Source organism: Castor canadensis, chromosome 11, assembly GCF_047511655.1.
Source record: "Castor canadensis chromosome 11, mCasCan1.hap1v2, whole genome shotgun sequence".
Classification (NCBI taxonomy): Eukaryota; Metazoa; Chordata; class Mammalia; order Rodentia; family Castoridae; genus Castor; species Castor canadensis.
Window position 1 is genome coordinate 119,376,955 of NC_133396.1, and position 24,859 is coordinate 119,401,813.

The 24,859-nt window shown below is 40.6% G+C and overlaps 1 protein-coding gene across 4 annotated transcripts in view; it reads left to right on the forward strand.

Annotated features, from left to right (window-relative positions):
- Nucleotides 1-24,859, forward strand: part of Ptpn14 (protein tyrosine phosphatase non-receptor type 14) — a 161,610-nt gene that overhangs the window by 46,841 nt on the left and 89,910 nt on the right. For 3 of the 4 annotated variants that reach the window (XM_074048336.1, XM_020186006.2, XM_020186011.2), the window contains 2 exons: nucleotides 13,420-13,747; nucleotides 24,690-24,859. In XM_074048336.1, coding sequence (XP_073904437.1) covers nucleotides 13,574-13,747; nucleotides 24,690-24,859 — 344 coding nt within the window. In that variant the 5' untranslated portion in view covers nucleotides 13,420-13,573. Of the gene's footprint in view, nucleotides 1-4,683; nucleotides 5,352-13,419; nucleotides 13,748-24,689 lie in introns of those variants that run through there. The other variant, XM_074048337.1, reaches the window with a different exon arrangement.

A 24,859-nucleotide genomic window follows, 5' to 3' on the forward strand; every position in this document is an offset into this window, starting at 1 on the left:
TGTGTTTACATTTTCTTTTGGGTTCTTTCTCTAGTGACAGATCTTTTCCTTCAGATGCAGATTTTATAGGAAAATCCAATTTGTGTACTCTGTTTTCTGCTGAATAAGCTTACCTATATGAACTGGGTTGTGAAGATAGCTTGTCTTATTTTAGTACTGCAACTTTTGGAAGACAAGGAGTATTTAGAGTTAACAAAGAATAACTTAAAGGTGATGGAATCATGCCTAAAAGAGAAGGTAAGAAAGGTAGGATTATTTATGTTAGAGAATTTGAAGCAGGTTGTCCTAATAAGACAGTTAAATGTGTGAAGGTGTAATGCAGGGACCATAGTTCCCAGTTGCCCTGTTCAAGGTGAAAACTTTTAAGAGGACATAGACAACATTGGCAATAACCAATACAACTAGCATGATGGAATATAAAAGGAGCAGTGGAGTAAGTATATTTTACAAAGAAAAATCTCAACACAGTGAAAGTGGTTACTGGAAAGAGCTGGCAAGCTTTGGCCATCTTGGGTAATTTTTTTTGATGTGCTTTAGCCACCATCCAAGAGTTCTAATTTAGAATGTAAGTGGCTAGGAACTATTACATTTTTCCCGATCAGTTCATTCTCTCATGGGAGATTCCAGACTCAGTGGTAGAGTGGAGTCTTCATTCCTCACGGCTTGCCTGTGTTTATTGCTATATTCAGTCCTCTCTCCCCAGTCTCACATCAGAACTGCAGCGCTCTTGGGAGGTCCTGACTTCGCATGTCTCCAGTGTTTGATTAAGCGAAAGAGTTTTTAAAAATCCATATAATAGTGAGAGAAGAAAAATTAGATTTTTATTCTTGTCCTATGTTTGTGTCTCCCATTATCTTTACTTCAACTATTACATTTATGTGAAATACAGTGATTTTGGATATAAACTTAAGCCCAAACAACTCTATACTAGAAGGTCTTGTTTTCTTCTTGAACCAGGTACAGTTGCCATCTCCCTTTCTCCTTTTTACTTTATTATACCTCTGTGGATTATCTAAACCCTTGAGCAGTTTCCAGGTGGTTCTTGTGAATTTTCCTCCATTCCTTGTGTCTCTCTTGCCCTTGCCTCGAGGCGGGTTGATCTTTTGTCTGCTGTGCAGTGATATTTTCTCTTATTTAGTGGCTCATACAACCTCATAGGCAGAGAAGGGAGTCTTGTCTTGTTCTTTGGAAATACCACAATTAATATTCTGTGCTATGTGAAAGTAGTTTTTGAGGAAATGATCTAAAAAAATAAGGCCAGGTAATGTTTTCCATAGTTATCCCTTGGTGGAGGGCAGTGCTTTACCATTCTCAAAAGCTGTGCTTAGAACTGCTGCCTTGGAAGTTATACTGTGACTTAGCACTGTAGCTGTGGAGAGAAGGTACTACTGACATTTTTGATGGCTGAATCATACCCAGGGCCCTGCTTAAGAGTCACAATTCCCCTGTTTATTGCTGACTGGATTTTGGGAGATATTCTCTTTCTGAGACTTTCTGTTGTAAGAGGGGACTGAGACTTTGATTTATCCCTTTAAGGGGTTGAAATTTTCTTCTAGTAAAGCTTTTCTGTCATTTTGGAGAGTCATGGTTAAGATAACTCATAAGAGAAAAATGTTATAACATAGACTTGATTTCTTTTCTTTTTTTTTTTTTTTGTGGCCTACACCATGAGCCACTCCACCAACCCTTTTTTGTGAAGGGCTTTTTTGAGATAGGGTCCTGTGGAACTATTTGCATAGGTTGGCTTTGAACTGTGATCCTCTTTATATCTGTCTCCTGAGTAGCTAGGATTACAGGCATGAGCCATGGGCATCTGGTGACTTTATTCTTTTAACTGGGTTTGATTCCTTTCTATTTTAGACTATGTAGTTGCTCATTGAAGTACTTAAGAAAACTCATTATTTCAATCATTTCACAGGTAAAGAAATGGAAGGCAGAGCTTCTGCATTTGACAGCAATTGGGGATGCAATTTAGGAATATATGAGACATTAAAGTAAATAGCTTCTGATTTAATCAGTGTCCTTAAGAGTCTACTCTAAAGAAAGAATTGGGGCTGGACATGCAGCTCTGTGGTAGAGGGCTTGCCCAGCTTGCATAAGGCCCTGGGTTCAATCCCCAACAACAAATAAAAAAGTCAAAGTTATGGGCGAATCTTTTTGAACAACAGCAAAAATCAGAATTAACCTAACATTTGAACAATAGAGAATGGTTAAATAGATGGTAATTTATGTAGTAAAATATTATATGACAACTTAAAATTATTTTTGAAATTTTTCATATGTATGGGGGGATAATAGACAGTAATCTCAATTAGTGAAATTTGTCCAAATTACTACAGTTTCTATTCTGTAGACAAATTAAATATCTGCTTAATTAAAAGAGTATGATAAAATGTGTGAACAGTTTAACATTGATCCTCTCTGGGTGATGGCATTACAGGTAATTTTAATTTTTCCTTTTAGTTTCCTATAATTTCCAATTTTCTTTTAATGAATTTATAATTTAAAAATATTAAATGTTATTAGAATTTTAAAGTAGAAAAGGATGGACATTTCTAACTCTAATAATTCAAAAGAATGGAACTTCATATATACTTAAATTCTAGAATTTAAGTAATTTTAATCAATTCTGATATTAAAAAGGAATGCTTACTACCAAGTTTTTTTTTCTTTTGCTTCCAGTCAATGTATGATTGTATGCAGTGCTAGAAGCCGTGTGGTTGGGGGACAGTATTATAAATATTGCTATTTAAGAAGGGGCACCTGTGGTACTTGTGCATCCTACAGTGTAATATAATGGTGAGAGTCTGACCTTTGGGGCCAATTTACCCCTGCTAGTCTAGAAGCATGGCCAGATTGTGTAGTCTCAGTTTTCTCGTCTATAAATCGGAATTGTGAGGGTTAAATGAGATAATGCATGAAAAAGTCTTCAGCATAATTTTTGGCACATAGTAATTACTTAAATTCTGTTACAGCTGAAATGTCAAGTAATAGCTGTTATTTTGCTTCTCTACACATCCGCTGAGGATAGAAATGTCTGTGACTTTTCTAAGCTCCCATCAGCAAGAACACACACAACATGACTGCATTTACGTTGGCTTGCTTTACATGTTACTCTGCAACTTTTCTCACTTAAAAGCATATCATGGAAATTGCTCAGAGCCAATGCAGACTTAACTACTTGTTAATAATTGCATCATGCCCTAAGTAATGTGGACATGCTAAAGTTTATTTGAGCATAACATACGATGTTATGTTATGGATACTGCGTTTGGCACCATCCGTCACCCTCTACTGCAGTTAGCGTTTGTTGCAGCAACCTTATGTATAATCCTCAAGATTCATCACTTTTGTTTCCAAACTGGCATTGCTGAGTCACAGTATGTGCTAATTATAAAGCAAAGGAATTTCGGATTAAAAAGCTTTATAAAGTTGTGTTGGCTCCTACCCTTCTACAGTCAAATTGGAGAACAAATAGGCATTTATTTTCCCAGAATTATTTTGCTTATTTGAAGGATTTTAGTCAATGGAAGGTTTGAAATCCTTATCATTCTGAAACATAGGTATAAACCAGAAGAGCAAAGGGACCCTCTTGAGTTAGGTTTACTCTGTGTAATAATTGCTGTATTTATTAAATACAGATTTGTTAGAAATTGTACATGTTGAAGTTTTTCAGTATTCAAGAGTTAAGAGGCCGTCTTGAAAACTGAAGCAGTTGACATTTGCCCTTCCATTGCTGGCGTGCTCACACCCTGGAGGTGCAGATGGTGTCAGAGCCAGCCCCACATACAGCATCTCATCCTTAGATGCCCAGGCTTGCTCAGTGCTGATGTGTTTTTTGTAGAGGTTGCCGATGGCAACAGGAGTGATAGAAGGTCAACAGACTGGCTTTACAACAGTATCGTTACAAGCTAGAGGTAGACAGGCTATTTTGCTCTGTAATGTCAATGAGAGCTACTTAAGTTGTTCCAAGTACCCACTTAAGTAGTGTGGGGGTGTGTCTTGACAAGGCAGGGGACAGAAAGAAGAAAGGACATTTGTGAAGGGGCTGTGGTGCGTGTGTGCATGTAGTCTCCCTGGAATAAGTAGCATGACCATCTCTATTTGGAAGCTTTTGTCTTTCCCCATCAGTTACTGACATTGGGCTACGTCAGTAGGGATTATGTGGTCCCTCCAACAGCCAACACTATGTCACACCTGTCTTCATTCTTTCTCCCCTCTGGTTCAGCTTGTTGGCCCTGGAGCTCCAGTTGCATTAGAACACTGTAGAACTTGCTTGGTTGTCTTTCTGACTCACCAAGTGGTCACAGATCTGAAGCCCACCCTGTCACACTTCCAACTCACTGGGACCTGCAGTTGCTTGTTTTGCTCTCGTGTTATGTCTCCTTGTGATGAATATCTTCAATTTTCAAACTTCTCTGCTGAAAATTTCCTGGCTTGTCGAAAGCAGTTTGGTTGTGGTGCTTAGTGGTGATTGTGTGGGCTTCCTGCAATATTCAGTGGGATAACGATAATGGCAATGATGACACACACAGAAATAATGCTTACTTTGTGCCAGGAAGTTACTGTAGGCTCAGCATCTTTAATTTGAAAATCCAAAGTGCTTCTAAAATCTGAAACATTTTGAGCACTGATGTGATGCAACAGTGGATAATTCCATACCATGAGACCTTGTTTCAAATATATGGTATAAAATTACCTTCAGACTGTGTATAGAAATTATATACGAGACAAAAGGATTTTGTGTTTAGTCTTGGGCCCCATCCCCAAGGTACTTGGTTGTGTATATGCAGCTATTCCAAAATCTGAAAAATTCTCCAATCTGAAACACTTCTGGTCCTAAGCATTTTAGATAAGAGATTTCTAACCTGTCATATTAACTCACACAGTTATCACAATTATATGTAGTGGGTATTGTTATCTTGGCCATGCTCAAGGTGAAGGAAGCCAGGCAGCTTCTGAGCCACAGTTATGTGGCGTGTAAGTGGCTTATGCAGGTTAATGACTGTATCAGGGTGAGGCTTGCTGGCAGGGCTACCTACCTAGTGAGCGAGGCTACCTACCCAGGGAAGTTTAGACTCAGGCAGAGAGAGTTGGCAGGGTCGCTTGTCCACTGCTCACTGTTTGCACAGGAAGTGACACAGATGAGTCCTCCCATCCGAGATCCCTGGACCGGTGAGGGAAGTTGAGGGAACAGTCAGGCACGGGCAGGAAGGAAACGGAAAGGGAGGTGTGGAATACTTTTGCTGAGGGAGGTCATAGGCAACTGCCTCTCACCAAGAGCCCCTCTTTTCCCCAGTTTTGTCCCTTCAGCCACGCACAGTTTCAAAGGACGGTGAAGCCACTTACAGGTGTGTTTACCTTCAGTGAGATTCTTTTGCTGGGAGTCATTTGCTCAGGCTAGAGAACCTTTTCAGTTGCTTTTGTGGTTGTGTTTTTGATATTGGTTAAGAAGAGGTTTTATGTGACATGCTTGGATTCCCTCTTGCTACAGCACAGTGGTTCAGGAGACAGAAAGCCATTGAGGTAAGAGACATTGATTGCCAGGGTGCTACAGCTGCACTGGGACCCTGATTCTCCACTGGACTTCTAGATAGAATGAGTATCTTAAGGCTGAACTTGAGTTCTAGCCGTTGGGCTCCTCTCTGCTATATCTGAATAATATTCACTGTGGGTGAGCAAAGATAGCAGGTGGCATGTCACAGCCCTTCCTTGCAGAATGTGGTTGCTTGCTACGGTCATTGTTACTTTTGTATCATCACTTCTAACTGCCTTCTGTGTAACAGCTTGGTTCATTGGGTAAGAATGCTGGGTTAGACTGTCATTGGTCACCTCTCCAGCCTCAGGTGCCCTTGTCTGTAAGACGAGGCGATAGGAATGAGTCCTCTCATGGATGTTGGAGACAGTGCTCAGCAGGGTGCACTGCAATGCATCTGCTTGATAAATGGGGGTACTTACATTGCCTTCTAAGTACTCTGGTGCTGCCGGAGGTTTCCATTCTGATTTCTGCCTGTGATGGGCTCTGACATTCTAGGACACGCATGACCACGGATAGACACTGACGCATAAAGAACTGGCATTGGAGATGTGCAGATTCCCTGGTTTTTAAAGGAGGGTGCCCCTGGGGTCTTAGAACAATGCTTTCTTGGCATTTGTTGACTATTCTTTGCATTTTAAACAACCTGTCTTATTTACAAATTTTTTCCCTGCTATCATTTAAAATGAGACAGACAAAGTATTGTAGTCAGTTTTGCCTAGCTAAATGCAAGTTTTATTTTGGAAGGAGAGAGGTTTAGGTTGAAGAGAAAACATGCACCCTATTTTTTTCCTATAACATGTCTCTGAAAAATGGGCATTGTTACCTGTTTTACCAGGCTGCTTTACAAAGTGTCATTTAAAAAAGCATTTTTTTCATTAAAAAAAAATCTGTTTTTTATGGAAACTTTCAGACATGGAAAGTGGTAGAGAATAGCGTGGCCCTGACCATCTATTTCCCAGCTTTGATGACTGCCATTATTGCCTCATCTGTGCCCCCACTCAATTCCTGTACCCTATGATTTTTTTCTTTTTTCAGACGGGATCTTACTACTTAGCCCAGGCTGACCTTGAACTTGAGATCTTCTTGCCTCAGCCTCCAGAATGCTACCATGCCTGGCTTCTATCCCCCTGGTGCTGTCCTTGCCCATGATTTTTGGAGGTACTGAGGATTGAACTCAGGGCCTTACGCTTGCTAGGCAGGTGCTCTGCCTCTTGAGCCACTCCTCCTGCCCTCTTTTCTCTTGAGTATTTTCAAGATAGTGTCTTGTGACCTGTTGTTATTTTAACCATGATGGATGGGACTTATTTAAAAATGTATTTATTTTCTGCCTTTCTTACTAAGGTTATGCTAGCTATTATTTAATTGTTCCTGTCTAATACAGGGCATTTTTTGGACACAGCTTCCCAGGTGTGGCGTGCTTATTTTTATAATTTACCTGTCGCTGCATTTATTGCAATTTATATCCCTTGCCAGTGTGTTTGTCTATGATAAACTCTTTGAAATCTGCTGAGGGCTGAGAAATAAGGTCCAAAAATTCATAAGAAATGATATGGAAAGTTAGAGGAAATGAAACGAGGATGACTTTTTATTTCCTGAGCAAAATGTATATACTTTGTTGGTCTTAGAGACTTTGTGTTATATGACTGTTCAGTCTGTGTGCGGCTGTATCTGTCTATACAGAGAGATTGGTGTGTAGCCAACCTTCATGTAGGTCAGCCATCATTGTAACTAAGCAGGATAGGGCAACAGCCTCTCTTTTCTAATTTCCAGTGTGTCTTCGGGAAAGCCTTGAGAGGTCATTTACATGGCCAGTGCCTAAGAAAATTGGAAAGAGTGCATATGGACGGATTTCTGTCTCACTGTCCAGTGCCTGAAAGGAGGAAGGAAACATTAGAATTCTAAAATGTGCTTTTTAAAGCTTTTGTTGTCATAGTTATTTTCTTTAGTAACTAAAATTGGGGAGTTGGGTTTTAGACTTTGTGCAAAAGCTTCACTTGGCTAAAAGTACTTTGATATGTGGATATGCTTTCATTTTTTTAGTCTGGAGGCTGATGCAGGAGGACTGCTTCAGCCCAAGAGTTGGTGGCATTGTAGTAAATAAATAAGTAAATACATAAATAAAGTTGGTAGAAGAAACTAATAGTCTAATTTTCACCAAACAAAGCTCATTTCCTTTGCACTCTTCTTTAGGGGAAACCAGAAAAGACATTTTCAATGCTCCTTTCCTTCCCCATCCCTCTACTTCACCCATTTTTAGCTCCTCTTGAGAAAATGACAGAATATATATGAAAACTGAGCTGTGTCTTGTGCAGGTTGCTTCAGTTTCTCCTTCCTTGCACCCATGTCAGTGATGCACAGTTGGGAAGGTGTGCTTGGGGGTTGTAATAATGTAGAATGCTGGAAAAAGTCCAGAGGCTCTTAAGAAATACATAGCAGTTAGATTTTTTTGGTGATTTTAGAACATAGATTTGGGGGGAGGGTTCCCCTAAACCACGTATTCATGACATAGCATGAGAAATATAAAGAAACTGTGATGACCATTTCCTTAAAGACTGTGCAAGTAATTCTATAAGAGAATTAAACCATATTTGGTTGATATTAGTGAAAGATCTTTTTACTCTTCTCCTGTCTTGTTGAAAGATATATTTGATCAGCCAAGTAACCTTTTCCATAATATAAGAAAGCTGTTTTTGGCTTTGAAAGGTTTCTTTTTTGTTGTTGTTATTGTTGATACTGTTTATTATTCAAAATGAGAGTATAAAATCCTGGAAATTCATAGCTCCTAGCTAAATACGGAAACTTACATCTTAGAAATTGTAGGAAGCTGATGAACCTCTCAGGAGTATATTTTAGAAGCAGCTTTGAAGCTTCTCTGTCTGCGCTCTCTCCCACTGCAGCCTATTCTACAAAAAGCCTTTTAAGTATGGTGTTTACACAGCAAATAACCCAACAATTGCTTTCAGCTGTCATGGACGCACTGAAATACTTTGCATCCCACCAGTAATTCCATTGTATGTATGTGTTTATTTATTTATTATTTATTACTTATTTATTTAGCAAAGAACTTGAATGGGATGTCATTTCTCTATCTGTGAGGACCCCACCTCCCCAGTAGAAGACACAGCAAGGGTTGGAAAAGGAAAGCTTGGGGATTTGGTGGTGGAGGTGGGGAGTTTCTTTCAGCAGTCCCGGTTCAATTTTTTTCTCTCCCTAAAGCACCGGTGAGCTGATTAACTTACTCTCATCTCTGTTCTTCACAGTGGGGACAGGGGGCATTACTGGGAACTGAACTGTTGAACTGAGGCCTTGTACTTGCTGGACAAGTGCTCTATCACTTGAGGCATACCCTAATCCTTTTGTTTTTAGTTTATTTTTCAGGTAGGGTCTTGCATTTTTGTTAGGGCCAGCCTTGAACCTTGATCCTCCTACCTTCTTCTCCTTTATAGCTTGGGATTACAGGCAGCACCACCACCTCTGACCTCAGCATTCTTTCTTAAGGCTCCAAATTCTTCCAGTGATCTAAAGAGTTACTGAAGTCATACTGGAGGCTCCTGCCCTGCTTCAGCATCAAAAACCTCAGCTCTCCCAGGGGTCATTTTTCTCCCTTTCATCACAATGACAAACATTCCTTTAGCTCCCTACTTTGTTCAGAGTTCCATTTTATGATTATAGGACACACAAAGTTGACTGACACAGTCTTTCCCTTCAGGATTCTAATTGAGGTGATCCAATGAGAGTCACTGGTATGAGAGAGGCTGGGCATGTTGCAGAAGCTGTAGTGACACACCCTTATGGATTGTAAGATCAAAGGCAATTTGGAATAAGTTTTCTCCTGGAAAAGGAAAAAAATAAAACAGACAGTTGGTAACACTAGACACTGTGCACATGTTATTGGTTAAGATTATATGGTAGCTAGAGTTGTTTTCCTCACTCAGGATGGGCTCTTAAAGGGACAGTTAGTGTGATGATTGGCTCACTTTTGCTTCCGGTGTCAGAGTTGTGGGCTAACCAGGTAGCAGTGGTTGGGCTGGGAGGATTCATAGCTCAACTTTATACTTGGTCAATCCCACGAGATTATCCTTCTTGTTAAACTTGGTCTTTCTTTTGAGTTCTTTTCTTTTCTACTTAAAGGACTTTCTCCATGATACCTGGTGAGGTAGTGAAGTTCCTCTTTGCACAACTGAGTCACTATCCTTTCAGCAAACCTAGCATACTCTGACAGAATCTGAAGGAAATATTCTTCCTCTCTCTCATTCTCCCTCTTTCTCTTCACCTCTGCAGGCTGTTGAACAAAACAGAGGTGATGGGAGTAAATTTCACATCAAGCCCACAGTGTGTTGGGATCATTTCATTCTTGCTTTGTCCAGGACATGTGGGGAGCTGAGTTACACTTGAAGCAGAACCATCTACCTGTGTGGATAGGTAAAAGGTAGAATTTGACATGTGTGCAATGGATTCTTTGAGAGCTTAAAAATAGTAGATAAATATCCGACTAATAAAATGTTAAAACTAAAAAGGATCAAGAGCTCTCTAAACCCTATCATTACAGGTTAGTGTCATACAGGTGGTTTACCTGGGAATAATTTAGGTGTAGCACTTCCTAAAGGTAATGGTTATTTCCAGCCAGTGCCTAAAAGTTCTTTCCAGAAGCACAGCTCTTTGGCTAGGCTAGTTCTGGGAGTACATGGCTTTTCAACTAGGAAGATGATGTGTGTTAAGAGTTAGAAAAATATGTTTCTAGCTCTGGGACAGTGCAGAGTCAAAGTGTGCTAGTATTTTTAATTGTAGATTAGTGGATTAAAATAAGCACAAATGACTATGGGAGTTCAGACAGAGAACATTCCCTGTGCTGGAGGAGTTCATTAAAAGAGGCAGCAGGACTAAAACTGAGCCTTAAAGAGGAGGTAGAGCACATTTCATACCTGCATGGAGAGGTGCCTTCTCTTTAACTTTTTCATCGTGAAAATGTTTATGCATACAGAAAAGGGAACAACAGTGTAATGAGTACCTGCATGCATTTTAAGTAAGTTACAGGTATCACAGTGTTTTTACCCTGAATACAGCTTCGAATCCCATTCTCCTACATAGCCATTCCACAAGCAAAAAACAAGGAAAATGAGCAATAATACATTCATATTGTCTGCTTTCTATTTTTTATTTCAAGTTTCCTTAATCATCTTATATATCTTTTTAATTTTTGTTTTTTATTAGCATATATTTATTGTACAAAAGGGTTTCATTGTGATATTTCCATGCATGCATATAACTTATTTAGATGAAGTTCACCCTCTCTTACTCTTTCTTATCCCCTATCTCCCCCTTTTAAAACAGTTTTAATGGGTTTCATTGTTCTATTTTCATACATGAGTATGAAGTACTTCCATCATATTCGTTCCCTCCCCCCTCTTCCTCCTGCTTCTGCTGGTTCCCATCTTTTAAAAATTCCCTCATTTTACACTCAGATCATTTGTAGCTATTTTATTTTGAAGCCTAAATTTAACCAAGATCAGCACATTGCATTTTATCTTCCTAAATCCTGAATCTCTTTTGCTTTAAGGACCAAAACAGTTTCCTTATAACTTTTTGTCAAAACCTTATCATGCAAGTTTCTTACAAATGGAAGACTAGGAAAGCTTTTAAAAACTCAAAATAAGTATATTCTAGGAGATTTACAGTCAGCTTCTCTGTTAGCCATGAACATAAAGACTATTCTTTATATTCTACTTGGTCTATCTACTGTAACATAATCTTTATGCACAAAAATAAATATAAGGCAGTTGTAAAACATTCAAAAAGTTTAGAAACAGATGAATTATAGAGTTCTGTTTAGTATCAGCAAGCAGCCCTGAGATAATTTTGTTGAACTCACATTTTTTCCTATTTGTGTGTTTTGTTTATAAGAACTGCAGTTGTCTGCACACATGGTTGTGCAGTTTACTTTTGTTTCATAGCTATGCATTGGGAATGTCACCCCATGGAATATACCTAGACATTGTTTTTGCTAGGGCAAACCTGCACCAAGCTAGCCACATTCTTTCATAGGTGTTTAAGGCGAGGCACACCCAAATGCAAAGTGCCTGGCTCAGGATCAGAAATGTGGCTCGTGCCCACAGAGCAAATATTTTTCTCAGTTTGAGGTTTTCTGACTAGTGTAGGCATTTCATCTTGGCCTGTCTGCCTCATGCCTCAGTAAGTTGAGGGGGAATTCGTCAGTAGTAAACACTTTCCAACTGTGTGTTTAAATTCTGTCCCCACATTTTATTTATTTATTTATTTTTTCTGTGCATATCAAGAGATCAAGTTAGACTACCTTGGAGGTAAACACTATTCACTGCCAACATAAAGTGATTTAGAAATGCTAATATATTTTACCAAGCCAGAGTTTCTAGCATCTGTGTTTTAAGCCATCATAAAACATATACCTGTCATGTTAAGGAATGTGCTGAGGGCAAGTATCAAAGACCTGCTTTGGGAGTCCGGGGGTGTGTTTGCTGTGTTGTAGGGTTGTACCCTGACAACCTCCATGAGGCCTGGGCTTCTGGCAGGACATGGTTTATAAATATTGAAGCCATTTTATTTATTAACTGAAGAATTCCTGCAAATAGTAGTTATTCCTTGTTATCCATCCAAGTGTCCTGGGGCTCAACGATAATGTTAAATTGGTAGGTGGATGAAGGCTGTCTTTATACCCTGGGTGGATCTGCCTGAGTTAGGGAATCCAGTTAACCAGTCGGATGAGCAAGACATGGTCCTTTGAGCTTAATGGAGAACACACTATTGGAACACAAAAACTTGCTGGACATCTCTGGCTTCTTTGAAAAACAAGTTTCATGAGCCTTCTGGCCAGACCATTGCTGGCTGAAGGTGAAATGGTAAAGCCACTTTTGTTATTATTTTATTCATGTATTCTCCATGGTAATCCTGTGGCTATTTTCATTTGGTGGGGTGACAGGGTGCCAGTAAGTCTTGTTATTAAGAAGTTAAATTATTTGTAATTTGTTGACGGGGTTTTTGCATCAGGCATTTTGTAAAGGAATAAAATGATGCTTAGGTAGGTTCACACATCTAGCTGTCTAAATGGTTGTTGAAAAGGACAGTGAGTTTTGATTTTAGGCACATTAAAGAGCTCACACATTTTGGGGCACCGAGGTGTATCTCAGTGATAGAGTTGGGCTTAGCATCTGCAAAGCCCTGGGTTCAGTCCTCAGCACCAAAATTCTTTCTCATGTATTTTAAATTAATTTTAGAAAACAGAGAAGTGGCTGACTATATTAAATTTACATCTCCACCATTTAAAACCATCCATTCTAAGTTAATAGTAAAATAGAAATAAGTGTTAAAATATAAAAAGGAAAAATAAATGCTAACGGTAAGGAGGCAGCGTTGCAGAGCGAGGAGGAGCGAGCTCGGAGATCACCAAGCCTCACTCTTACCTGTAAAATGTTGAAATTTTCACCATGCAATTACAATGAGAAAAAGTACATAGATGTTAAAAGAAATTTTAAAAAAGTTCTAATCTGACTCCTCCTGCTTTCTTGAGTAAGCAGACAGTACTGTGTAGTGAAAAAGGCGTGGGGATTGTGGTTGTGTAGACATTGGTATGCCATAGGCCCTGTGCATCCACAGATGAGTTATTTAGCCTCTCTGAACTCTGCCTCTCTATTGGTAAAGTGACTTTTTTCATATCACCATTACAACTGAGGGTGAAGTGCACAGGCTTTGCCAAGACTCAGGGGAGCTGTAGAGCTTGCCGATGCTGGAACCTGGTTGTTCACTGCCTCTGTGTGTGTGTGTGTGTGAGTGTGTGTACACCAGCCAGGGCCTCACCATCAGCAGCTTCCCTTCCAGTGCATGACCAGACTGTTCTTTTCTACTTGCAGCTGTCTTTCAGAGGGCCACGCCGGGCATGGACACCTTTTTCCATACCTGCAGGAGCACAGGTGTTAGTGTGACTGCCCAGTCACGAAACTGCTAAGGCCCCCTCAGGGGCGTGTGTGCCAGGAGAGGAGGGCAGAGCACCAGGGCTCCAGAGCCATGCCTTTCGGTCTGAAACTTCGCCGCACACGGCGCTACAATGTCCTGAGCAAGAACTGCTTTGTCACCCGGATCCGTCTGTTGGACAGCAATGTCATCGAGTGCACCCTGTCAGTGGAAAGCACAGGGCAGGAGTGCCTGGAGGCGGTAGCCCAGAGGCTGGAGCTGCGAGAGGTAAGACATCGTGAGTGGGTGTGCATGTGGTGAGGGGGACTGGGAGAATCCCCCCCCAAAGGAACTAGCCATCTGTTTCTTGGCACCCGCTGTGATTTTTTACCAACTGATGTGTTAATAAGAACCTGTTATTCTCAGCATGGAGTGATGCGTGATCTTATCATCTCTCTGTGGATCAGGAGACCTGTGCTGAGGTTGCCAGAAGCAAGGGCACTGCCTAGAACTTGCAGGGGTGATGGGCTCCCTTACGCTTCCTGTAGTGAGGTGGGTTTTGAGGTTAAAAGGAGACTTGGACCAGCAAAGTCATTTTCTCTTTTTAAAACAATTGAGTGGGTAGCTGGTATCCTGGCATTATGGCTGCCTCTCAAGTTTCAGAGAAGACGCCCACATTTGAGACAGATGCAGCTGCTTTCTGTTTGTTTCTGTATTTTCCTTTTCAAAAAGAAGAAAAGGAGAAAAAGCATTTAAAGTGAGCGTGCCCAGTGAGACTTTGAGGGAGAGCTGTTGGTACAGGGATTTATTCCCTGCAAGATCCCTCCTGGTCCTTGTTTTCTTTGTCTCTGAGACTGCTTTGGCTTCAAGCATGCTGAGGTTGACCATCTAGACACTCAACATCGTGGCTCTTTGTGAGGGACTTGGTGTAGAAGGTCATTGTAACAAGCAAGCCCTATTTTTTGCAGTCTTCCAGACATTCAGGGCAAGAGATTTTTGTGAGAAATCCAGACTTGCATTTGTGTCTTCATGGCCACATGACACATTGGCTGCTGGGTAGGTGGTATGGGTGAGTGGTGGCCAGGGTGGGGTGACTCCAAGCCCTCTGAGATTCAGATATCCTGGGTCACCAGGAAGTGCTGTGTAATTGTTGGAGGACGTGGGCTCTTGTGGGCTCCAAGTGATTGCCCAGGACCACAGGTGATGGACAAGAAAGGTGATGATTACTGGTTTCATTTGTGTGCTTTCTCCACCTGCACAAGGCAACTGGAGTTCAGAGCATTCTCTGCTTCCCTCAGCATCCTTTGCAGACCAACTTGTTCTCAGGGACACTGTTCTACCTGAACACTTTGGCTCTTTGTGTTTGCATTCTGGTTTTAGTGACTGAGCCATCCTTTGAGGTTTATTTTCCTGTGGAGGGACCTGTCCTAAATGGCAAGTATGTGTAGCCTAGGAGCTGACACAACAGACTAGACACATAAAATGTCCTGACCTTGTTGATTAGGAGCTGACTGTCTTTTATTTATTGATACCACATTAGGGTACACATACGTAAACACATGCCCGTATGTGCATGGACACAAAGGAAGAACCCTAGTACTGTAGATTGGTCAGGCAGGAGAGCCATCTAAAGTCTCATAAAAATTTTGAATTATAGACCATTTAAAAAGATCTACAAGAGCTGGAAGCATGGCTTAAGTGGTAGAGTGGCTGCCTAGCAAGCATAAGGCTGTGAGTTCAAACCCTAGTACTGCCAAAACAATGATCAAATGTATAAAAAGATCTCCAGTAGTGTTACTTCTGAGTATTTCTGGCCCCTCGCCTTTTAGATTAAGTATTATCCATATACATCAGGAGCAGTATAACATGTGGTTATAGTCTTTAGGCCTTGTAGGCTTAAATTTGAGTTCAGATTACGTTTTTGTCATTTACTAGTTGGGTGACATGGAAAAGTTACTGAAACTACTTGGGCATCAGTTTTCCTCCCTGTGGAGTGGGAATAACGATGCTTACTTCATAGGCCTATTGTAAATCTTGGACGAGATACTGTATGGAAAGTAAGGAGTGCTGCGTCTAATAACTTATAATTGTTCAAATTTGCATGTCTTACAAAACAACTTTTCACTGAGGAAAATATTGAGCAACTAGAATGTAGCAGATACTGTTTTAGGACTTGATGGAATAGATTAGTAAGGCGCACTTTTGTGTTCAAGACACGCCTAGAACAGCTGGAGAATCAGCATTTACATGAACAGTGAACTGGAATGTGCCTGTGCTCAAATAGAATTCAGGGTCAGGCCTGAGGGGTAGTGGTTTTCCCTGGTGTTGCATGGTGCACGGTTCACCCACTGACCGCTGTGGTCCAGGAGAGAAAGCCTAAGTAAAGAGTGAATAGAGCCTTCATTCTTTGAACCTGGACTTACAGGGAGAAAAGAAGTCAGGTCATTCTTAGCAAGGGGAACTGGATTTTTAAAAAATCAAGGAGGTGAAAGAACCAGTCTTGGGGGCCTGGAAGGTACCTGCCCATCACCAGGTTGAGCTGGAGTGAATGGTGAGAGGTGAGAGTGTGGACATGCATGTGGTAATTACTGCTTGCTGTGCACTATGGTTTCTTTCAGTGAGAGATTATCCCATGACTACACTGTTGTCACCAAGGATAAAGCAGAGCAATCAGTGTCTTCTGTCAAGTGTCATTTGTCAGAGATTGATGTTCCATTGCTAAGGTTGGGTCTGCATTTAATGATGACTATGTGCTCTAAGTGAGTACATTCACAGAGGACCAAGTCCCTTTGTCTCTCAATTTTAGGCTTTCATTTTGTGGCAGATAACACTGAAGGGATATAGATGCTCCTGAATTAAAGGATGAGATAGAGCAAGCTAACACTTTGGTTTTCATTTGTATATGCACACCTTGAGCAAGAGTTCATCTTCTACCAAAAGCAGAAGTGGTGGTTGGGGGTGATAAATGAGGGTCTGTCCCTAATACATTTGCTCAGTGTTTCACAATTATTTTAGCCTTCTAGCAAAGATTCCTGAATTGTTTGAGTGAGTAAAACATTATTATGAGATGCAAAGTCACCAAATGACTCCAGGGAAGAGCATGACACCATTGTCTTGCAATTAGGAAAAGAACCAACAGCAGAACAGAATGAAGATGGGGAGGGAGGGACAAGAGGAGTAGAGATACCAGTGGATATAGAAAAAAAAAAAAAAATCCTGGAAAGAGGTAATGAACTTCTTACAAAAAAAAAAAAATTCAGCTGTTTTCAAGCTCAGATGAAAATTAGATATGAGTTTCTGGCTGCAAACTGTATTGAAGAAGAGATTTAAGAGATAAAGGGGAATCAGAAAATCAGAATTCTAATGTAGTTACAGCATACCTGGATTAATGACTTTTTCCCTTTTCCTTTCCCCACGTGAAGTCTTAGGTAGAACTTGGATGTATAAAACAGTGCTGTTCTGTTTATAGAGCAGAGTCTATATCTGAAACCTCATCTCAGTTTGCAAGTCATTGTCTAGATTAAGGAATAGCTAAAACAATATTGCCTTATAACTAATTCACACATTTAAAAAATGAATATTGTCAGCCTTCTGTATCTATGGGGTGCCCACCTGTGGATCCAGCTAATCACAGATAGAAAACATTCAGAAAAAACTGCATCTCTCCTGCACATATGCAGGTGTTTCCCTTGTTTTTATTCCCTAAGCAATACAATAAAATAAATATTTACATTGTATTAGGTATTTTAAGTAATCTAAAGATGACTTAAAGTATACAGGAAGATATGTGTGGTTATGTGCAAATACCATGCCATTTCATATAAGTGACTTGAAAATCTGTTGATTTGGGTTTCTAAGGTCCTAGCACCAATCACAAGGGATAACTGTGTGGTGTCCTTTTGTACAGGTTCTAGCTATGTGTTTCTCACAGGCCCTTTCAGAATATACAGTCAACTACTGTTTGCTGCCATCACAAACACTGGAATGAAGGAGAATAAACATTGCTGTGATTGCTGGTGAAACTTGGATGAGCTGCAGTGGGTTTGTCAACTGCTGTAGCTGCTTTTGCTGTTAGGTGGCATCTTCTGAGATAAATACACTGTAGTAGATAGATGCTTGAACCTGACTCCCAATTCTTCCCCTCTATAGTCCAAGGAAAGAGACAGCAGAGTTTAGTGGCCAGAAATGTGAGCTCTGTTCAAATTGTCTGAATTTGAATCCTGGCTCTGCCTCTTAGTATCTATGTAATTTTAGTTAGTTACTCAGCAACCCTGTGCTTCAGTTGTTTCCCTTTGTAAAATGGAGATAGACACAGTAGCATCCTCTACGAGTGGTTGTGAGCAGTGAAAGAGTTAGTTTTGCAAAGTTGGTACAGTGTCATAGCGTCTGGCTCATAGAAGCATTCACTATGGCCATCCGCCTGCAGACACCATGCAGGCTGCCCAGCCTCTGTGGTACAACTTTCAGAGACTGGGTTCTCAGCCTTTTCTAAGTTTGCTTGTTCCATTTTTAAATGGCTTCAATGATTAGAAACTGTGATCTGATATCTGAGCCAAAGAAACAAAGTCTTTTAGTTCCTTGAAGAGTTACTCAAAATTACATTGTTCAGTGTGGTGGCCACACGTGTGGCTGTTAGGCACTTCAAATGTGTCTAGTTGGATATGTGGTTAGTATCACGTATCAAAATTTGAAGACTTAGTATGAAGAAGAAAAGTTAAAATATCTCAATTTTATGTTTACAGGTTACAGTGATAATATTTTGACTATATCATTTTAAATAAAATTTATGAAATTAGTATCACATTTGGACACTTTTTTAATTAGGTTTACTTCTTTGAGCACTTTTGGCACTAGAAGCTTTCAAATTGAATCTGTGGCTCATATTGTATTTGTGCTCCAGGGTACAGTTGGGAGAAAGGCAGAGGGCTGTGTTATTGATGCTGATGCACATTAAAGATCATCCAGGCTGAGGATGAGGCTCAATCTAGAGTGCTTGCCTAGCATGCCCTGGGTTTAGGACTCCGACACCCCCACCCCCACAGCCCCAAACATCTATGCAAGAATTCCACAAAATGTAAAACTATGCCACAGTGTTATCCTTAAGTGGAAGAGAGAGGAATAAATGATTGAACAAGGGACCTGAGATACTCTTAACTGCTGTTTTGTTGGAAAATTCAGTGTTCTGGGAAATGGTGAATTTTTTAACACTTCTATCTCTGCTAAGGGTAGACCGAGAGTCATGGTTTTTTAAAGGAATCCAAAAAACCAATTAAAATCACTTCACTTTTCTTTTACAAATTTATATTTTCATCTTTACGTAAAGCTATCCACTATATTGTTACTTTTCCACATTTTGCTAGTTTCATAGTGGCTAGAGATTACAAGGACCCAGAATCTTCACATGTATTTTCCTATCATCAAAGAAAAGTCAACTTGTGTTAAGGATAGGTGTGGGTTTTGAATCTACCTGGCAACTCGTGTAACTTGAGGAGGACTGGATTAATTGAAATACCTCATTCCCCTGTCACATCAGGTAACAGTGGAATCCTGCAGTATTTTGTAGGTTGCATAGCTGTATCCATAGACATGTAGACTTCAAGGGATTAAAATAATCATCACTGATTAAGATTCTGCTAAGAGTAGAATGTTGGGGGCTATTTCTGGTCTTTGAACTTTGTATTGTTTTTTTTCATCCGTTTGAAAGATCATAATATGAAGTCTTAGAAGCTTCATGTCAGTCCTATCATGTAAATTGGCTCTTGTGCCTTCATTTTTCTAAGAATAGAAGTGTTACAGGTGAAATAATCTCCCCAGGCATCACTTGTAAATTTTCATCTGTCTGGTATTCTGAGGGAGTCCAGTGCCTCAAGAGTGAGTTCTTGGCTATGAGACTTGATTTCTTGGGTCTGTGTTACTCTGTAGTCTCTTTTCCTATACTTTCATGAAGATTTGGCTACACTTGGTAATTATAAATTCCATACCTTGACCAGGTGCAGTGAGCTATTTGGAAAGAAGAGATCAGGAGGATCATGGTTCCAGCGCAGCCTGGGCAGAAAGTTCCTAAGACCCTGTTTCAACCAGTGGCTGGGCACAGTGGTGTGTGTCTGTCATCTCAGCGTTGTGGGGAAGCACAAATAGGAGGACAGCAGTCCAAGCTCACCAGGGCATACAGTGAGACCCTGTCTCAAAATTAAGTAACACAAAAAAGGACTGATGGAGTGACTCAAGTGGTACAGTGCCTGCCTAGCAAGTGTGAGGTGCTGAATTCACCTCACACTTGGGCCCAGTATTGCCCTCTGCCCCAAGAAAAGAAAAGAAAAATCCAAAACCTACCCAGGCTAGAGATAGATCACACACAAATTGGATTTTACAGTTATCCAAGTGATGCAAAGTGGCCTGTTTCCCAAAGCTCCTGTAATGTAATTGCATGAAGTGCTGAGTCAGAGCCTGTGTGTGGTCACCTTTTGAAGTATTCCTTATGCCTTAGTGGAACTTTGATGGTTATATGTACTCCTCTATATTTTACGTGGAGGCATACCACCTCTGTTTCTTAATTAACAACTGAAATACTGAGGAAGACAGAAAACCTGTTACAATTCAGTGTGAGATACTACAGACTTTTGCATCTGGATGACTAGCTCTTCAAAATGCTTGCATTAAGATCAAGGGTTAAATGCCCTGTAATTTCGAAGACTGCATCTGTCACTCCTATAAATAACATTAAAGCCATGCCATGGGTCACAAATCTGGAAAAACAAAATTCTCAAAAAATAGGTAAGGTGTGGAATTATATCATCTCTTTATAAATAATGAATGAAGGGCTGGAGATGCAGTTCAGTGACAGAACACTTGCCTGGGTTTGAGGAATGCTTGAGGCCCTGGGCTCAATCCCCAGCAGCACAATAAGCAAACAAATCAACAACACTCCAACTATTTTTAATAGACTTTGTTTTTTAGAGGAGTTTTAGGTTGACAGAAAAATTGAACAGATGCTACAGAGAATTTTTGTATCCCCAGTAACTCCCTAGCTCTTTTTTAAAGGCCTTTATTCCCTGGAATCTTTTCACAATACTGAAGAAATGGACATTTTCACTTTGAAGTAGTCATATGAAGGCACCAGCATTTCAGTGCATGCATTTAGCTTCCTCTGACAAAATGGCAAACCCCGAACCAAACAAACCAGGAAACTACTCACATAAAAAGTGATGGTGTAGTTTGGCTTTCCCTACATTGTTTCATCACAGTGCATTTTTAGTAATTGGTTCAGAGATGTGGTTCCTCTCTCCCTGAGAGCTGGTTTTTCTGCCTTCTTTTCTCATCATTGCAATAAACTCATGGCTTCAGAGCTGTGGGCTCTGAAACTAGAGGGAAAAAAATGAGGCAGTCTGTACTTTGCCAAGAGGTATCACGAGGATCAGCTGGGCCTGGCTTACTTCTGATACATCAGACATAAAACAAGTTTTCGGGCAATACTCGAGTAAGATCCTTTTGGTTCTGGTTTCTACTTGGAATCATCTGCCATGCTTTCTGCAACCCTGTAGTGTTTAGCAGCAAAGCTCAGTTAACAAAATTGAGCTAGAGTTTATATTGGCAAGTCAAGTCAACTGTGCACAGGCCTGGTGTGGTCTCAGCTGGGCTTGACGGGCTTAATAGTCCCTTGGACAATACACAGGAAGTTGGTTGGTGCCCATGCGAGTTGAAATGAGAATTTAAGCTCTGATTCTGTGTGCTGGGAGGCACTGTATAGACATGGCAGAATATAAACTATGCTGTTTTGTGAATTGAACAGAGCAGTGTAAGAACTTTGAAACTGGGTCTTTCAATTCCAGAGTAGGAAGGTAGCCAAAGAAGGGATGAGAGAAATAGTTGGAGCAGAGAAGGTTTCTTGGGCATAGCTTCAAACACCAGCGTGAGGTTGGCAGTCTCATTAGTGGACTTTTCCTTCCTGCTGGAAGACTGGATCCAGCCCTTTACAATTAGTGTGTTCTGGCCGTCAGTAAGGCACAGAAACTATGCTGCAGATTACCTGCCTCCCCAATCTTACCCTACACTGACAATTCCATTTCTTCAGGAGTTACATAATTATTTCACTGGATAACTGCCTGGTGAGTCAGGCTGAAATGCCCTGTGTCCTTTTGGAAAGTGGTGTGTTCAAACAAAAAAAAAATACCTTATGCCACAAATTAGGTTTTTCCATTAGACGTGGTTTACTTTGTTATTTAGAATCCTATAGTATTGACTGCAGCTGAAGATTATTACCTTACTCCGAGTTCTCTTGTACCTCATCATCCTCCATTTCTACATATGCATGCAAGTGCGTGTGTGCTGGAGTATGTGTGCATTTGTGTGTAATCTATGGAATATTTCACCTCTGGGTGTATTTTTTGCAGGAGGTCAGATCTGGCTTAATGATCTGGATAAGTGAGAATGAATGAAAAGAAATATAAAATACTAACCTTCAAGGCATAGGAGTAATAAAAATTTTAATTTCTTCTTTTTTTTCAAAATCAATTTTCAAATGTTTATGCAGTTACTGTGTGCCCCTTTATAATTCGATGTTAATAATTTTAATTAATATTATAATTAGAATGAAGTATGGATCATAAAAGGATCCCCCAAGTGCCACAGCTACTCTTAGTGACAGAGGTAAATCATGGTTAGTCTTAGTCTGTTAAGCAGTTGGGAGGCGCCTCCTCTCTACCTCCACCCATGCTTAGAAAAGGGCTCTTTCCCAACTATAGTAATTATTACATAGCATGTTACAGTTTGTGTAGATTACCTCATTTACTATATGCAAGCATTCCTAGTCATCCACAGTGTAGTGGGAGACCCTTATGGCACTGTCCATCCTCCATAAAGGAATTCCCATCATGGGAATTATGCATGATGCAGAACTGCCTTGAACCATTTTTTAGACCAGGGTACCTCATTTTGAGATTAGTCTAAGCCTGAATCACACATCTTTTCAGATAGCATCAGACTGATATTTTCGTGTTCTACTATAAAGGGCCTCTCAAGAGAAATCTAGGGGAGTCATTGCTTTTTGGTTATTTTTCTCTTATACCTGTTAGGCTTTTATGTTATTTAGAGATAATCCAACTTCTACTTTTGCCTGCTTTTTTTTGTTTACTTCCAGGTAAATTCTGTGTTCTAAGTTTATGGTTCAGAGGTGTGTGAATCAGTCTTTTGTCATTAAAACAAATACCTGAGATAATCAACTTATAAAGAGAAAAGGTTTGTTTTGTCTTTAAGTTTCAGATGGTGCAATCCATGGCTGATTGGTTTTGTTGCTTTGGGCCTGTGGTGAGGCAGCATATCATGGCAGGAGTGTGTGGCAGAGTAAAACCATGCACCTCGTGGTAGAGAATCAAAAGAAAAGAAGATGAAGAGCCTGGGGTGCACAGTCTCATTCAAGGGCACACTCCCAGTAACCTAAAGACCTCCCACTAGGCCCACCTGTTAAAGGTTCCACCACCTCCCGATAGTATGAAACTGGGACCACGACTGTACACATGCCTTTGGGGGACACTCCAGATCCAAACTGGTCATAGTGAGAGGAAGGTTGATGCAGCCTGCCTGCTTCCATTTACTGATTACAGTGCTAATGATGGTGGTAGTAACAGCAGGAGTAGTGACCAGCAGCACCTGCCGCAGAAAGCACTTTATTAAGTAAGCTCCTTATGTGTGCCTTGAGCGTTAGGAGACAGGCATTCTCTAACTTAGGTTCCTTTCAGCCTGTGGGTGAGGGTTGCCATCATTCCCATTTTACAGAAGAGAAAGCTCTGAGAGGCTGGGGGTTCATTAACTTGTGCCACATTCCTGAGGCCGGTACACATGCTCGGAGATAAGCTGGCTTCAAAGCCTGTTTTCTTTCTATTCAGCCACATTTCGTTTCCTTTATGTCATCACTCACATTTGAACAACTCACAGACTCACTAAAGCTAGGAAATGAACACTAGGGTCAGAATTTACTAGGTTATGTTTGTCTCAGTTGATAGAAATATCACCCAGGCTCTGTCTTGTTGGTGGTTGTAGTTTGAGAAACCTGTAGACATCTGATGTGAGCCTGTCCTTTGGAAGATCATTTAAGAAAGCTGATCAGATCATTGCACCCATCTGAAAGGCAATCCATTAAAAAATATCCATTAAAGTATTTGGTCTGCAGCTTTCTGTACATCAGGGCACACCTGGTTTTCTAGTAAAGTTAGAGTCAAAGCTTCATTAGGGATTTTGGTAGGGTTGTCACAGGGATTGATCTTTGGTACATTGAGGGGGCAGCCAGCTGGAGTGGGAACATGCCTTTGGAAATTAAACTTTGTAATGAAAACATTCTTTTGAAGGCAGATTTCCAGGTGTGCTGTAAATCATTCTAGGCTATAATTGAAATATAAAAAGAATCTTCAAAAGCAGTGATCTATTTTTTTGGTGATTATTGTGCTAATCCTGAAATCCTAGATGAATTAATATAAAGATGGGATTGTGTGCATGAAAGTACCTGTTTTAATCATTTAGCATGTTGTTGAAAACTAAACCAGTTGTGGCTTCAAGTCTAAGGGTGACAATCTCGCTTTCATCTATCAAATCCCACTGTAATCTGCCAAGAACAGCCACCAGGGGCTCCTGGGGCAGCTGTGGAGAGGAGAGTCTTCCACTCTGAAAAGCTAGATGTGGGGAGAGATTTGCTACAGCTCATGTATAGTAAAGTGGTGCAGAGCGATGCTTTTAAAGTGCTTCATTAAAGCTCAAAAAGAGTGCATTAATTTTCGGTTAAAATCTGGTACTGTATGAAAGTTTTTCCACAGTGCAGCAGCTTTATTTGGCAAAAGGTTTTGTTTTAGGAGTTGAGTAATAAGTTCTGCAGCAGGTGCAAGAACTGGGTTGGCCTTTGCCGCATGTTCTCTGAGAGATCATGAGGAATTGAGAAGGTATGTAGGAAAGTCAGCCTTTAGAGCTTAAAAAAAAAGTGAGTAGTGTCCTCCACCTTGCCCCAACTCCCTTATCAAACACACAGGTGCATCAGGAGCTACATGTACATACAGAAGCATGGGAGAGCAGTGCTGGATGCTCTGAGTAGGTTACATTGTTGTACAGATGGGATTGTACAGAAGTGGGATCCTTTTTGAAATGCTGAGGAACTAAGGCTGACCATGTGCTGGAGTCTTGTTTTCTGTGTGGTCTTGGGATGCTTGTGGTAAGCATGAACTGATGGTGGTTTTATCCTTTTATCTAGACACACTACTTTGGCCTTTGGTTTCTCAGCAAGAGCCAGCAAGCAAGATGGGTGGAGTTGGAGAAACCTCTGAAGAAACATCTGGACAAATTTGCTAATGAGCCTCTGCTTTTCTTCGGAGTCATGTTTTATGTGCCAAATGTGTCATGGCTTCAGCAAGAGGCCACAAG